The 16,082-nt window shown below is 42.4% G+C and overlaps 2 protein-coding genes across 2 annotated transcripts; both read left to right on the top strand.

Annotated features, from left to right (window-relative positions):
* The first annotated feature begins 2,749 nt into the window (after nucleotides 1-2,749).
* Nucleotides 2,750-5,623, top strand: LOC310775128 (uncharacterized protein). Its single transcript, XM_083635220.1, has one exon. It carries the CDS (start codon nucleotides 2,835-2,837, stop codon nucleotides 4,776-4,778), a length of 1,944 nt encoding a protein of 647 aa, XP_083491346.1. The 5' UTR covers nucleotides 2,750-2,834; the 3' UTR covers nucleotides 4,779-5,623.
* Nucleotides 5,624-7,056: 1,433 nt separating this feature from the next.
* LOC310775966 (uncharacterized protein) lies at nucleotides 7,057-13,497 on the top strand. Its single transcript, XM_083636087.1, has 7 exons — nucleotides 7,057-7,193; nucleotides 8,225-8,427; nucleotides 9,611-9,712; nucleotides 9,904-10,008; nucleotides 10,220-10,330; nucleotides 10,546-10,669; nucleotides 11,038-13,497. Exons 1-7 carry the CDS (start codon nucleotides 7,157-7,159, stop codon nucleotides 13,089-13,091), a joined length of 2,736 nt encoding a protein of 911 aa, XP_083492213.1. The 5' UTR covers nucleotides 7,057-7,156; the 3' UTR covers nucleotides 13,092-13,497.
* The last annotated feature ends 2,585 nt before the right edge of the window (nucleotides 13,498-16,082 follow it).

Below are 16,082 nucleotides of genomic sequence, written 5' to 3'. Positions count from 1 at the left end.
GTGTGTGTGTGTGTGAGCATTATGACCCTGCCACCCTGCATTTAGGACATTTGCGGGCGTGAAATACAGCTGTAATATTTTTCAATAATCTTGATGTAATCTGCCTAAACTTAATCTCATATCATATATATCATATATATCATCATATATATACCGGTATATGTGAAGAATCTCACCAAGAAGTTTGAAATAGAAAAATATAATATTGAAATGATTGGTTTTAGACTTACGGTATTTTGTTTCAAGAGTTTTTCTTGTGACCCTCAACACAGGCATTGAGAATCCTAGGCCTAAATTACTGCTACTGCTACAATACTACTACTACAACTAATGGTAATAGCAATAGCAGCCACAACATCTTCACATAAAACAACTTCTATTTGTGCGATGTAACCCACCCCAAGATGTTCTGGCCCTCAGCTTGGCATGCTTGACATAATTTGCCCCCCCGGGGAAAACAAATTGGGTCAGACCAGTTAACATCCAAACAGTTTCCTCAAACAGACAACCCTGCGAAAATGTTATCGTGAAGAATTGAGACATTGTAGTATTTTCACTTGTCTTGGCAACTGTTAATAACTTGCATCCATCCACTGCGGAGCAACTTTAATGCCAACAGCTTTGTTTGTTTTAGCTAACGACTATCACGGACAGATTCATCCTACTTGAATGAAGGAAGCTCTGTCTGTCTGTCCCGCTGTCTGAGGCAGTTGATCTCCCCAACGAGTTGGCCAATCGATCTGAAACTGCACCTGGGTATCAAGTATTGGCATAGGCAGGAACTAGCCTGGGTAAACCCAACCTCCAAGTGACCTCCATGTACTATTTACGTAACGTTACAGGCATAGTCTGTTGAAGGCTGGGTTCACCCAGGCTAGGCAGGAACTGACTAAGCCGATAAAAAAAAAAATCTGTTTATTGTCATTTTTCTAGTTGACACATGTGGCCCTGGCCCTAAATTCCAGAGATGGTCCTACAACAGTCCCATGGTTGCACACTATTTATATGTTTTAAGTTTTGCTAAAATGTATCCAATATTTTCTGTCTTTCAGAATGTTTTCCCTGAAGAATTTGGTCCAACGTATGATGAAGCACTGCATACCTTGATGTGGCTGTTTCTTACCAGACTTGAAAAGTGTCTTCCCCTTCAAACCCTCCAACAGGTAAGATGAACAAGACAGAAACAGCACCATGAACATTGTGGGCATCAGGGAAGCCGGATTAGTGGTATGTCTCCTGGTCACTGCACTAGTGCCTCCCCTTTGGGGGGGGGGGGGGGAGGGGATTGCACATGTATAGGAGGAAGCATGTGCTAGTCTACAGCTCTCCCCAGATCAGCAGAGGGGGTGGAGCAACGACCGGGGCAAAGCCTGTTGCTATTTAGCTGAAACTGCCAAGAGATCAGCTAAACGTTAGCTTGCCCCATTTTCTTATGCGGAGAGTCAGCCACACCAAACTCCATTCAGAAATCTGGCAACTAAATGTGACCTTGCTTATCGGAAAATAAATATTTCCAAACCTTACGAATCGTTAGACACCACGTAAAATCTCATTTTTTGGAAGTGATTTGCTGTGCTCTACCTACCGCCCTCCACTGTGTATTTTGCGGGGAAAGGACTGTGTGTGAATCACCAGCAAAACATTTAAATATTGGAATGTGTGCTTCTTATTGGAGTATGTGGATGCTGAATTAGAGACAGGCTTACAAGTATAAAAAGTCTCAACTTGTATGTTTAAACTGTAAGTTGACTTAAAATGGAGGCTTGTGGCTGTGAGACTGACTGGCAGATAGCGGGCTCTGTAACTAGGTCAGAGAAGGGACATGAGTCACATGACTGAAGGTGGGGTGGATCAATTTGCTATTTTCAATGTATCTTGCTCATTCTATGGTTGTAATATATTGTCATGTCATGGTGTCTTTGGGTCACATAAACAAAATGTATTGTTTTATTTCTATCAAAAATAATAATTTTGTACTGCCATTTGACATTGAAGTCAACGGCGAGTGGCTTGTGCTTTCCCCCATGAAAGGGGGCGAACATATAGCCTAGGTAAACCCAGCCCCCACGTGACCTGCTCTCTCAGTTCCCAGTCACTAGGTGACTGAGAACAGGTCTGAGAGCAGGTCACGTGGGGGATGGGTTTACCCAGGCTAGCGAACATATTGCCGACTGAACATATTGGCCAAATACAATAGGGGAGAAAATGGGGGGAATATTGGGGGAGCGATTGGTTAAAACACACACACACACAGACACACACACACACACACACACACACACACACACACACACACACATAAGGGGTTGGGGGGGTTGATTAAAAAAGACACACACATAAGGACATACTGTAGGTCGGACATTGTGTGTGACACTTATATCAATTTAAATGATGTACAGTATGAATCTGCAACTTTTTTGTGGAGGAGCTGCATTTATTTTGCCTTTTTTAAATCAAGTTTATTTTGTCTCTTTCATTTAGGTTGCCTCCATGTTTAGCGATGTGTCCTCTGTTCTGGAGGAATGTCTGGATTCTGTGTTTCAATGTCACGAGCTTAAAACCCTGCTTCAGTATCAGAAAGACCTCAGCCAGTTGGATCACAGCGGCAAGCTTTTTTTTAAAAATATATATATATAAGATCTATATAACAACTCGTGGATTTGTTTGATTTGTCATCTTTTTTTCTACGTTTTTCCTTGAAATTTTACTAAAATCTATTCTTTTTTCTTTCAGATGAATCTTTGGATGGCACCTGCATTATTTTGGCTCTTAAACTCTCCTCTGGAGAAAGAATTCCAGAAAAGACACAATCAGAAGCCCATGTCTTTCATGACATGCTTTCATTTAAAACCGTAACGGGGAAGGAATCTACAACATTACTACATATAAAACCGGTGGAAAAGGAGATGACCACAAAAGAATATTATACCATTGCTAGAAAAGATGGAACAGTGGTGCCTTTGGGAGAAATGGCAAGAAATGAAGAAAATGTGGAGATTTTTCCAACTCAAGTTGAGGAGTCTCAACTTAAAAAAGAATGCAGAGTCCTGCTAAAAAGACTTGGCATGCCGGTGTCTTTGCAGTCTCGACCTGTGAGACAAAACAGAGGCCTGAAGATGAAAACGGTTCTGTTGCAAATGAAAAGACGACTTGATAAAGAGGAACGCCCTGCCTGCAAAACTGTGCCTCGAAGGAAAGCACCTGCCTCAGAGTCTTGTATGCAGACGAAAGCCTCACAATCCAGCGCTAGGTCCATTTCACCATTAGTTGGTGAAACAACGCCATCCAGTGGAGCTGAATCGAATGTCTCTGATGACAAGGGTTTAATCGGCCTGTACCAGGACCCTTCTTTTCTGCCTCCTGTTAGTAGTTCCGGTGATGACGATTTGTTGTCTAACTGCTCAGATGAGGAGGACCCTTCCTTCACGGAACATAATGATGAGGATTTGTCAGTCGTCAATGCAGTGCAGGACACTTCACACAGCACACCCTCCACTGCAGTGCAGGACACTTCACACACCACACCCTCCACTGCAGTGCAGGACACTTCACACACCACACCCTCCACTGCAGTGCAGGACACTTCACACACCACACCCTCCACTGCAATAGAGACTCCTTCCACAACACGGAGACGCCGATGCTTAATTTGCAGGGAGCAAGTGAAGGGGCTCATGAACACTCACATTAAAACCCACTTTCCAACCGATGATTACGCCTGTCCTCGGTGCGGCACAAAGTTCATTCGTTTACCATCTTTGAAGTTGCATTTAAGAAGAACTTGCTATGATCAGCAGCAGGTAGCTCCAGAGGAGGCAGAGGAACCGCAGCATATTTTCACATGCGACGAATGTGACAAAGCATTTAGATATCAGCTATCGCTGGAGGAACACAAACGGACCCACAACCAACTCTACTGCGATGTGTGTAGGAAAGTGCTACGAGATTCAGAAACGTTGGGGAGGCACAAGGCATCGCACACAACGTTCCAATGCACTCTGTGCGAGGAGAACTTCCGTCTTTATAAGCCCCTGGCGAGGCATTACGAGAACGTACACGAGCTAAGCAGTCCGTACAAATGCAACCATTGTCCCAAAAGTTACTCCAAGCTGCGTCATTTCATTGCGCACGAGTGGAAACATACCGGTCATCGTCCGTTCCAGTGCCCTCAGTGCTCCATGAGATTCAAAATCGACTCGGATCTCGTCACCCACCTGAGAGTCCACACGAGAGAGAAACCATTCCTTTGCTCGGACTGCGGCAAGGCTTTCTCCTGCAGCTCGAACCTGACGCGGCACTTGAATATGATCCACAGCCAGGCCCGGAACGAGAGGCATTATTCCTGCTCCCTATGCGAGAAATCCTACAAAGATAAAGGAGCCCTGAAAAAGCACGAGAGGAGGACTCACTTACACGAGTTGTTCCGCTATCCGTGCTCGGACTGCGGGAAGATGTTCTCCTCGTCGGCGATGAGCAGACACAGGCTCGTCCACACAGGAGAGAAACCTTTCAAGTGCAGAATTCCCCAATGCGACGAGCACTTCAGGTCCACGACCGAAGTGAAGAGGCACATCATGCAAAGGCACACTGGAGAGCGACCGTTCAAGTGTGACGTCTGCGGGAAGGGTTTTATAAGAAATGCCATACTCAAATCACATATGCAGATACACACTGGAGAGAAGCCATTTTCCTGCTCCATCTGTGGTCGAGCTTTTCCAAAGCACCATAGCATGCAAAGACACATGAAGCTTATTCATCATACATTTGTAGCGGAGTAGTCCTGCTTGTGAGCAGGGTTCCCATGGCCATGGAAAACCTGGAAAAGTCATGGAATTAGTACTGTAAAATCATTGAAAGTGTTGGAAAAGTCATGGCATTTTGTTGTGTGTAATGAAATGAATTGAAAGTAATTTTCCATGGATAACCTTCCACGTAATGTAACCTAATGGCAAATTTGTATTCTGTAGCGCATGACTACGCTGCATACTAGCGCTGCTTGTATTTTATGTTAATATTTTTTAAGGAGAATTCATGTTTTATTTCAATAGCTTCCATGTAATGCGATGATGCAGTGACCCCAACGTAATACATTCCAATATAAAGAGGGGTATCCTATTTGTCCAGTGTAGTAATAATTCCTGGTATTGATTCAGTCACTGCCTCACACATGGAAATTCTATTTTGGATCCTTGAAAAGTCATGGAAAAGTTTTGAAATTGTATCCATGAAAATATGTGGGAATCCTTGTCTAAATGGGGTTGTGTTACATCTCACTAGAAGATTGGGTCACACGAGGCCAGGTTCTGAATCTGGTTGATATGTTTGCAGTAATTATCGGATTGTAACATGAGGTAACGGGCGCCGCCGGAAAAAAATTGAGCTTTTTTTCCCCCTTTTTAAGCCATATTTAGAGTAATATATCATTTTAAATCAACATTAGGATTATACTGTTGTGATGTCATTATTCAGTATATTCTCTTTCATGTCACCACCTGCTCAGCTCTCATTTGGGGCGTTTGAAGCTCAATTTGGGCCGTTTGAAGCCCAATTTGGGCCGTTTGAAGCCAGATTTGGGCCGTTTGAAGCCCTATTTGGGTCGTTTAAAGCCAGATTTGGGCCGTTTGAAGCCTGATTTGGGCCATTTGAAGCCCAATTTGGGCCAAGTCCAATTTTACAATGAGATGCACCCACTTTAAACCTGAATAAAGTAATAAAACCACTAGTAAACCAGTAGGCGGCGCCTGGCCTGCTGTTCAGTGAGTGGCCTGGCCTGGCCTGCAAAAAAAAAAAAAAAATTTTTTTTTTTTTTTTTGGCAGTCTGAAATATTAGGGGAGGTCCGGACCTCCCCGTCCTCATAGCTAGCTACGGCCCTGGTCACAAATAATTATTGGTAAAGGTAAATGTCTATATACACGCACATCTCTTTCGGGTGGTGAGTTGAAAACTTTAAATAGTTACTTCATGTAATTCAGAAAGACTCGCGACCAGTGTTGGGGGTAACACATTACAAAATACAAAATACCACTTCTGGGACATGTGTTAACCAGTGGCAAGACAGCGCAAAGTAGCAATAAGTGCGCGATTGAGATTTTTTTTTTTTTTAAATGTTGAAATGCCTAATTACCTATTTCACAGCCATTTGCAGTTGCGCTGCCTGTTTAGGATATTTACAGTAGTGGCCCATGCTACTCTGCCTCTGATTGGTCAGTGTCCTGTGTTCCATGCTTTTCATACATTCCAAAGCAGCCGAGAGAAGATGAAAATGTCGGTGCGAAAGACAATGTCAGGTCCTCCAGCTAAAAAACCTTGGGCACATTGAGTGACAAGCAAATTTGAAAATTGCACTTCATATTAAAAAGGTTGCCGACCCCTGGCGTAGATGATAAATGAGGCCCCAGAGCTGTGCAGGACTTACAGTCCCAGAATGTGTCTTCATGTATTTCATAAAGCATTGTGCTCAATACTGTTTTGTTGTCATATTTATTTTTGGTGGAGGGGTACGAAATGGGCAGTCAATTTATACCTTCCATGTAGAACCACTCCACATGGAAGGTATAAATTTACATTGTTTATGTCGAATGAGATGATGATGTAACTTACATCACACTTCTCTGAATGGTTACTCATAATTTGGGTAATTGGAGTGGTCATTCATAGCATGTTAAAATGAAGTGTAATTATATCAGGCCAATTTATATGAGTATGACAGAGAAGACATAACTGATCTTGGGAATGGCTTTCCTGTGGTGTCCTCATAATGTCCCAACCTTTCCACACGCTATAATTCATTGATACTTATTTATGGACAAAAATATCAATTACTCATTAACTGTTTAATTTAGCCTGTTACATAAAAACGCCTGTATGTCTTAGTCAAATTTCATAAAAGTGCATTATTTGGCCGACATTAAGCCCACATTGATAAATCATGCGTTTGGCGTGATGTGTCGGTGGTGAGGAGCGGAACTGATCAACGCTGCGCTGTGTTTCACCCGACTGCTATACCAAGCCGGAACAGGCAACCTTCTTGTACAAGGATACAACCACGGCCGTTTCTTCCATTTGGATATAAACCCCACAGGACTAATTTACTTTGACGTTTTGCTTGATCGCACACTGCATGTTCTGTTTCTAACTGTAATGTAACTGCAGCTAATGCACAGGATGGACGGAGATATTTCAGAGTTACCTAGTGAGTTAAAATAGTTTCTTGTTTGGCTAGGCCGCGCCACAGCCCGCGCGCGGGATTAGCACTGCTAACTAACCAACCTCATATATTTCAACGTTGATGGGGAAATATTTGACTGACTTAACGTACCTCACGATGGCTCTAGATATGAGTGATAACTCCTATATAACTCAGTTGGTTCGTTTATCTAATTAAAATACTTTGGTTAATGGCAGTTTAGGGACACGGACTAACGTTAGCATTGGTATAGTTAGCTAGCGTTAGTTCGCTTAAATGAGCACAGAGATCAATTATCGGACATGTCCCCGTCCGACGTTATTATTTCAGCTTTTCTCGAGTCCACTGTATTTTACCAGCTTTACAAATGCATTTGCCATTTTTATCATGCAAACAAATTCGACAAGCACATTGAACCAAAGTAGAGTCGGCCGGTTTCTTGTGTTTTCCGAGCGCCCAACGTAATTAGCCTTACATTATGGGAACGTTATAGCCCGTACCACAAGTTGTAATCTTCCAAGATTGTGGCAGTGTCGTCATGTGAGGAAGCTTTAACGGTAACGTTAGCAGGCGTCGCGTTACCAAATTTATCACTACTCCGAGGTTTGTGTTGCATCAGCAATCGTCCGTCACTTAGTTGGAAAACAAACTCGGGTTGGTTACAGTAGCCAGGGTAGGCTATCCAATTCCGGGCCAACTATGACAAAATAATAATAATTGTATGTACCAATATATGTAATCCTGTACTGTTTTAGCCAGAATTTCAAATGAATTAACAATCCTACATATGTCTTCTTTTTTAAGTTGAATATCGTGTTTAGCTACCTTAATTGTATTATGCTTAAAAAAAATCTGGCAGTTTGCTGAAGTTAAGAGTGGCTCCTAACGTTTAAGTGATATCAGGCTAGTCATTCTGGATAAGCTTATCATTAGGACAAATCCCTAGTAGCAGTTGGGTGATACATAACATGTAAATGTGGATTAAAAAAAATGCATCCTTCATTGCAGACAGTCACGTTTTAAATCTGTGTGTCCAGGTCCCTCTCTTCCCCTCTCCTGTCTGCGCCTCCTCGTCCCACCACTTCGGCTGGTGTCAGCAGCGATCTGGCAGACCATCCAGCAAAGAGTTGTAGCCGACTATGGGATGCTGGAGGAGTTTGTGTTCTTGGTGACAGAGATTGTCCCGGAGCTTCTCACCATGAGACAGAGGGCTGAACTCATTTTGGGTCTCAGAGCACGGGTGAGGAAGAGGCCACCAAGGAGGAGTTGCAGTTCATGTTTGTCAATACTGTTGTCAAGGTTAAATCATTTAACCTTATTTAAAATAAGATGAAAATGATCACAGGTCTTTGCAGCAGGAAAATATAACAAAACCAATAGCTAGAATATATTGAGTCAAAATATGTACATTCAAAGTTAGGTAAATATGAATTGGACATGAGGGTATTGGAAAAAGTTCACATTATACAGAAAATAGAAATTGCGGCCGGGTCAGTGTAGGAAATGTAAACAATATTTTGGGGGCAACTTTTGCCCCTCTGTCGAAAAAATGTGGGGCCTCTTTAAAAAATACTAATTGGTACATAAGGTTGCTAAAGCGTAGTGTGAACAACAGCAATGTTTGTGAGTGTGTTCATCCTCTTCTTCTGGCAACCAGCTTGCAGGTGTTGTGTGTGTGTGTGTGTGTTAGAGAAGGAAATGAAATTTAATGTAATGAAAATACAATTGTCAAAATCTTTGGGGCAATTTTTGCCCCTTGATTATGTTTTTTTTTGGACATTCTGAGTTTTCTTGGGGCATATTTGCCCTTGCCCGTGGCTAAATTCCTACACTGGGCTGGGCAATATATAGTATGTCAATGTTCTATAGATACCGTGATTGATATTTGAATAGATATCAGAATCTCGCAATGTTTTCCTGTTTTTAAAGGCCACATTACGGTAAAGTGATGTAATTTTCTGAACTTACAGACTGTTCTAGCTGTTCTATTATTTGCCTTTACCCACTTACTCACTATATCCACATTGCTGATTATCAAAAATCTCATTGTGTAAATATGTGTGAAATATTTACACAATGAAGACAGCGCCAACAAATGTGAATATGAAAAAATTAATATATTTGTGCAAGATATGCGCATCATATTCACATTAACGGGTCAATGTACAGAAAGTATACAAAGCAGAATGTTTGTGGCAGAAGACATGTATTTGGTGCTTAGCAGATGTGAATTTTGGGCCCAGGGTGAATGGGAACAATACACAGATGAGCTCTGCTTCCTTCTCTAATTATTAATTGTAACTTCCTGTTGCCCTCTAGCTCATCCTGGAGTTGTGTCTTTATTAATTGTTACTTCCTTTTGCCCTCTGGAGCTCATCCTGGACTTGTCTTTATTAATTTTTACGTCCTGTTGCCCTACGTAGCTCATCCTGGAGTTGTGTCGCTCCGATGCGACTGCTGACCTCCAGATTATTCAGCCACATCTGGACCGAATGCAGAGCCTCAGGTCTCTGTGGAACGTAGAGGTGGGTCTAAAACTAAAGTAACTGATATGAGGTGTGTGTGAGAAAATAGCTTTTTTCTTTTTTTTCTCCTACCTGTTGTTTTCCTTTGTGTTGGATTGATCACATCCCTAATTGTCAATAAAATATGTAACTAAAAACACGGATGTCCTTGCACTTGTAACATCTGCCATTTAAACCATCCTCTGTTGCAGACTGATCATGCAGATCTAGAAGTGAAAGAAGTGTCCGATTCACATTTCCTGGGCCTCGTACAAAATCTGCTGAGAGATCCCGAAGAGAGGGCAAACTTTTTCCATGTAAGTTGTTTGTGTCATTTGTTTTCAAATATATATATATATTTATCTGTAATTGAGTAAATATGATTTTAAAAATCATTCAAAATAATTCATGACCTCTTACGAGAAGAAAAGTTTGTATACACATTTTAATGTTATGCCAGCTCATTTATCTCATTGAGGTCAGTTCAGATATGTGAGGTTCTGCTCTGCATTTTCCTCTGTATTCTAGGATGTTTTCCCAGAAGATTTTGGCCCCATGTATGACAAAGCAATACAGACATTGATGTGGCTGTTTCTGTCGAGACTTGAAAAGCTCCTTCCTAGCCAAACCCTGCAGCAGGTAAAGTTAAAATACAGGGTTCGCACAAAGTCCTTGAAGTGTTTGGATTTTGAGAGAGAAAAAAATTCACACACTCAACCCCCCCGCCCCCCCCAGTCCCACGCTCTCCCTCGGGCCTCCCATTCTTTAAGTCGCACAAAGTTGTGAATGGTTTGACTTTGGCAAAATGCTGTGTTGTTAACTCACACTACTTTTTAATGTTGTCTTTTTCTCAGATTGCGTCCCTGCTTGACGATGCTTCATCTGTTCTTCATGAAAGCATGGGGTCTATGGCGGATACGCAGGAGCTGAAAACCTTGCTGGAGAGTCAAAAAGACCTCAACCAGCTGGAGGACAATGGTGAGCTTTTCAGACCCAGACTTCAGACTTTTATTCACAAAATACTAAGAAAGGGCAGGGATTTGTTGTGCGATTGGTGCAGAAATGCATGCATATTGTACTCGCAGTTTGTAGTATTAAATTAGACAAGGATGGCACACTTGACATACACAGATATATCGGTTTGTTTTCGGGCAATACCAGTGTGCATCCAGTTGAAATAGCAGTGCTGGCATTCATTATAGGATGATGTAGTGCAGCATGTTTTATTCTCATGCATTTTGAGTTTGTAGTTCTATTTGCCAATTTAAAGAGTGAGAAAGAAAAAGAAAGACTAGGCCATATTTGATTACCAATTTAAAGAATGTAATTTCCTTCTCTCTTTTCAGACTCTTACATTGTTGACAGCTGTATCTTATCATCTCTCTGTCTCCCTCCTGTGGAAAGAGTTGTGATAGTCAATGAACAGACAGAAACGGACACAGAGATATATACAGTATGTACAGAGATGGAAGTGGAATCTGAGAGTAAAGAGGTGTACATTGAGGGAACTGGTAGTCAAGAGGAATCTGTGCAAACCCAGTGGTTTGGCCTTAGCAGCGATGTGAAATCAGAAGTTGACACTGAGATGGCCACAGATCACATTGAAGACATCGAGCACATTGAGAGTGACATGGCAGAAAATGAGGAGCTGGGAGTGATGGTTATTGGAGAGGATGGCAAAACGACAGCGCTTCATGTACTGAATAGTGGGGTGGGGAAGAAGCGACGTGGAAGACCAAAGAAATGCCCCACAGACACAGTCTTTGAAATACAAAGTGGAGAAATTGGTCAAGAACAGGAAGGGGACTGCGTTGTCCTCTTTGGAAAGCTTGATACAGCCTCTCAATCCAGACCGGTGAGAAGGAACCGGGGTCTCAAGATGAGGAGATACCTGTCCCAAACAAAGAAAAGTGTCAAGACACAGGGAACTAGAAGCACTGGCGGCAGCTCTAAAAAGTTGCCCATGTCCGAAGGTTCAGCAAAAAGCAATGAGTTGGACGAAAGAACATGCAAAGAGTGTGGTAAGGTGGTGAGTCGCGCCAAGTTCTTGCAGCGACACATGAACCGCCACTCAACACAGCTGCCCTATGCTTGTCCTGAATGTAAAAGATTTTATAAGACCCTTCGTTCCTTGCAGCAACACAAATGTCCAAACAAGAGTCCGCAAAAGCTGCCAAAAGGGAAGAGTGGCAAAAAAGCTAAGGCACAAGAGACGGGCAAGGAAACAGAAGCCGAGGGAGAACAATCTTCCAGCCTGGGTGCTGATGTGGCGTCCGATGAAGACCCCTCCAAAGAATCAGAAGAGAAAAGCCCAGAAGGTGACAAAAGCGAGTTAGATGGTCCTTTCCCCTGTCCTCACTGCGGCATTGAGTTGAAGTGCAAGTCGTCTTATAGGCACCACTTAAGAAGCATTTGCTACAACGAGCAGCAGGTGGATCCCGATTACACAGAGGATGTTAGGAAGTGTCACAAATGTGACGAGTGTGACAAGGCCTTCAAGTATAAATCCACGTTGGAGTCACACAAGCACACTCACGACCCGCTCTACTGCGAGCTCTGCATGAAAGTGGTGCGTGACGTGGAAGCGTTGGAGCTGCACAAGATCTCGCACACGCCCTTTCAATGTAACCAGTGTGAGGAGAACTTCCCCGTATTTAAGGCTCTTCACAAGCACTACATTGACGTTCATAATCCCACCGGGCCGTTTACCTGCACCCACTGCCAGCTGACATTTGCCAGTTTGAAGCTTTTCATCAGACACGAGTGGAAGCACACTGGTCATCAACCATTTCAGTGCCCTAGGTGCACTAAACGGTTCCGATCATACTCGGACCTGCTGGAGCACCAGAAGAAACACACTAAAGCGTACCCGTTCCTCTGCTGGGAATGCGGCAAGAAATTCAGGCACAGTGTGACTCTGACGAGGCACGTGGAGCGCGTGCACAACAGTGGCGAATCAGTAGAAGAGAAGCCCCCCACGTCAATCTTCACCTGCGCCCAGTGTCCGAAGGTCTTCACCTCCAGGAGATGCCTTATTAAACACGACAACTACCACCACAAGGGCTTGCGTCACCCGTGTGAGCACTGCGGAAAGGGCTTCTTCGGGAAAGACGCGCTGGTGAGGCACATTCTAATTCACACGGGCGAGCGGCCTTTCGAGTGCACAGAGTGCGAGAAGGCTTTTAGGTCGTCCGCCGAACTGAAGATACACCAGCGATACCATACAGGAGAAAGGCCGTACAAGTGCAGCATCTGCGAGAAGTGCTTTGTCCAGTCCTCCTTTCTCACCTTGCACATGCGAACCCATACTGGGGAGAGACCATATGTCTGTACTACATGTGACAAAGGGTTTTCAAGCTTGCATGGCTTAAAAAGACACAAAAGGCTTGTCCATGCATAGTTCATGTTTAATGTGATACTTAACTTATCCCCATACTAGAGACGTCCATAGGTCAGGGTCAGCTACAGAATAGCATTTCAGGAACTGGTAAGGGTTTTGCGTCTTATTCAAGGGCGCTTCAGCAAGGGTCTATGCTGGCAAAAGTGGGGGATTGAACACAGGTTCTCCAGCTGAAAGACAGTTAATCTTAATGTCTAACCACTAGGCCACGATGCCACCCCCAGTGGTTGTCACAGCTTGGATTGTGGGGAACTGGATAATTGTATAGTGCATTACAGAAATTAAATTGTATTTTTTACAGTAATGTTTGCTGTAGTTCTACTGAAGTTTTGTATGTATAAATAATGACCTTAATTTTTGGGGGGGAATGATTTTTGTTTTAAATAAATTCACTGGTAAATCTCAAGTCTCCTGTGGTTTACTCATGATTTTAGTCTGTCATGTGTTTGGATGTTAAATAGAAATAGCTGTTTGGACAAGTTGTTTAGTGCATCTACTTTAGGCATAGCTAAACTCCCTTCTGATGCATCTAGTAAGATACGTTGTATGTTGTTGAAAATAGAGGTCATGTCTCACTGTATTAACCACTGGTTTTCACTTTGGTCACAAGGCCACTCTTGCCTGATGCATCACCAATTTTCTGTAGATAGAAACTGCAGTTCTAACCTAGAACTGAGCTTCCAGGAAGGTCTCGTCTCTGTTTCCAGTCACGATAAGTCACAGACACACACACACCCTTTTTTTTTTTGTCACCTCTGACTGAGGCTGAATCCAAATGTCTGGACTTCACTGCGCTTGCAGACTCAGACTTCGTGGGTTATGTAAGAAATACCCAATTTAGAGAGAGTTTGGCTATATGCACATCGTCGAAGGGTGCTGGGTTAAAAGTAGAGCATTTGAAGGAAGTAGGCCCGCACACCAGAACTCAGTTTTTTTTTACTTTATTTGGTAAAAGAGGAACAATACATTGTTCATATTTACAATCAGAGCATATGAAATACCATGATGCATCCTACACATCCTGTATAAGACATAAAACAGCAAATGAACAAATAAACAAGTGAAAAAATAAACAGTAGGATCTTCATATCAATCAGTACTGGAATAATGGCAATCTGGTTTGCCTGTTCAATCTAGATCATAAAATACATAGGACCGAAGTTTGTTTTTGATACCTAAGTCCACAAACTATGGGATCTGTTGATTAGAGGAAATGTCTAATCTCATTTTCTTGATTAAGGCCTACTTGAGACAATGTTTGGAGTGTGTGTATATAATAACTTTCTCTTCTGAGTAATAAGTTATCAATGCTGCCTCCTCTCCTAGGGGACTTTACGTGTTCTATACCTCAACGCTGCAACACTGTTGTGCTTCTGCAAAATGTACCGCTACAGGGCTGTTATTGTCTTGGGTCCTGATTTTACTCCGATGTTCCGCTATCTCTGCTTCTGGTGTGCGGGCCTACTTCCTTCAGAAATACCCAATTTAGCCATAGTCCAGTCCTTATTTACAAACATTTTTGAATGTGTGTATATAGCCTATATGTTGTATAGAAACAAAAGCCTGTCTATCAGCAGCTTACATAACATCACGGTATACGACTGAAGTCCACAAGTCTGGAGGATGGACATTTGGATTCAGCATGATTCTGTCATCACTTATTTAGAGTTTGGATAAGCCTTGACACATGTTGTCAATGATGTTTTCTCTTGCCAAACTGTAAAACAACTTTATGGATCTCAAAATGCCAACAGGCCAGCAATTAATAATGTAGCATTGGGATGATGTCTGGAGAAAATGAATGGGAAACTCACTTCCGGGGCAAGAGATGTCACATGACTGTATAGGAGACTTCTACTTAACATTTCCAAATGCAGCTCCTGACTAATTTCCTGGAAAGAAGATTTGTCAAATTGTTCCTCAAAGCAGAGTTAGGGTAATTAATTCTTTATTATACCTGGCAGGTGTCCTGAAAGCCTCTGCCAGTACAAACCTCTCCATCACAGTTTAAAGGCCTATGAAACCATATTCACTGTATACAGGGTATTCCACCAGAGTTGATTTGATGCTGAACAGAGGAATCTTTCATTTCTCATAGACTGATATGCTTTTAGACTATTTCATTGTGTGACATTTCTGTGATTTTGCTGAAAGTTGAAGGTGAAAAATGATCTGCACAGACACAGCTGATAGAGGAGAAATATAACTGTTTCCACCTCACTTTTGTTGCTATGAAATAAAATGTCCAAAGCTATTAGATGAGCCTAATCTTTTTCACCACCCAAATCAGTGCTTTTTTAGACATGCCTACTGAACATGGACTCCAAGGCCTCCACACATGATCAGCAGTATTAAATCGCTCTATGTGACTATATTGAAAAGATTAACACGTTCATTTCCAGAATGTCAAGACTTCAAAGACAGAATATTGGCCTATAAAGCATTTCCTAGGCTTTTATAAGCTCTGAAAATGGAAACTCAAAAGCAAAGAAATATTTATGTTGCTGCTCTTAGGAAAGGAGCTCTACTGACCATTTTCATTCTAAAAGTGTTTTGATGAGACCTTTTCTAAGGTGGCATTCCCTCAAATATGTCTGTTCTGGCTCTTTGCTGGAGAAAAACAGCTTATGCAAGATGTCAGATGCTCATCTCCTGTTATTGAACTTTCCTATTAATTTGAGCCACCATAATATTTCATATGAGCAGTTTGCCTTTGTGCTTTGGTTCACTTTGATGACCCATGAAATGTGTCTTCTAGCCTAATATAAATGACAAGATATAATTTAGATTCTCACATCCATATCATTCTTCACAAGTATTGCCTAGAACAGGGATGGGCAACTTTTTGATGATAGAGGGGCAGGGCCGATTTTACCAACGGGCTGAAGCCCGGGGCCCGGGACATCAAGGGGCCCAAAAAAAAAAAAAAATGTTTTTTCTTTTTCTTTTTTTTGGGGACCCTTGATGGGGGTTTTTTGGGCCCCCTGTCCA

The sequence above is a fragment of the Poromitra crassiceps genome (assembly GCF_964638095.1).
Source record: "Poromitra crassiceps genome assembly, chromosome: 4".
NCBI classification, from domain to species: Eukaryota; Metazoa; Chordata; class Actinopteri; order Beryciformes; family Melamphaidae; genus Poromitra; species Poromitra crassiceps.
The sequence above is the reverse complement of the archived record's forward strand: the minus strand, read 5'-3'. Positions and strand labels throughout refer to the sequence as shown.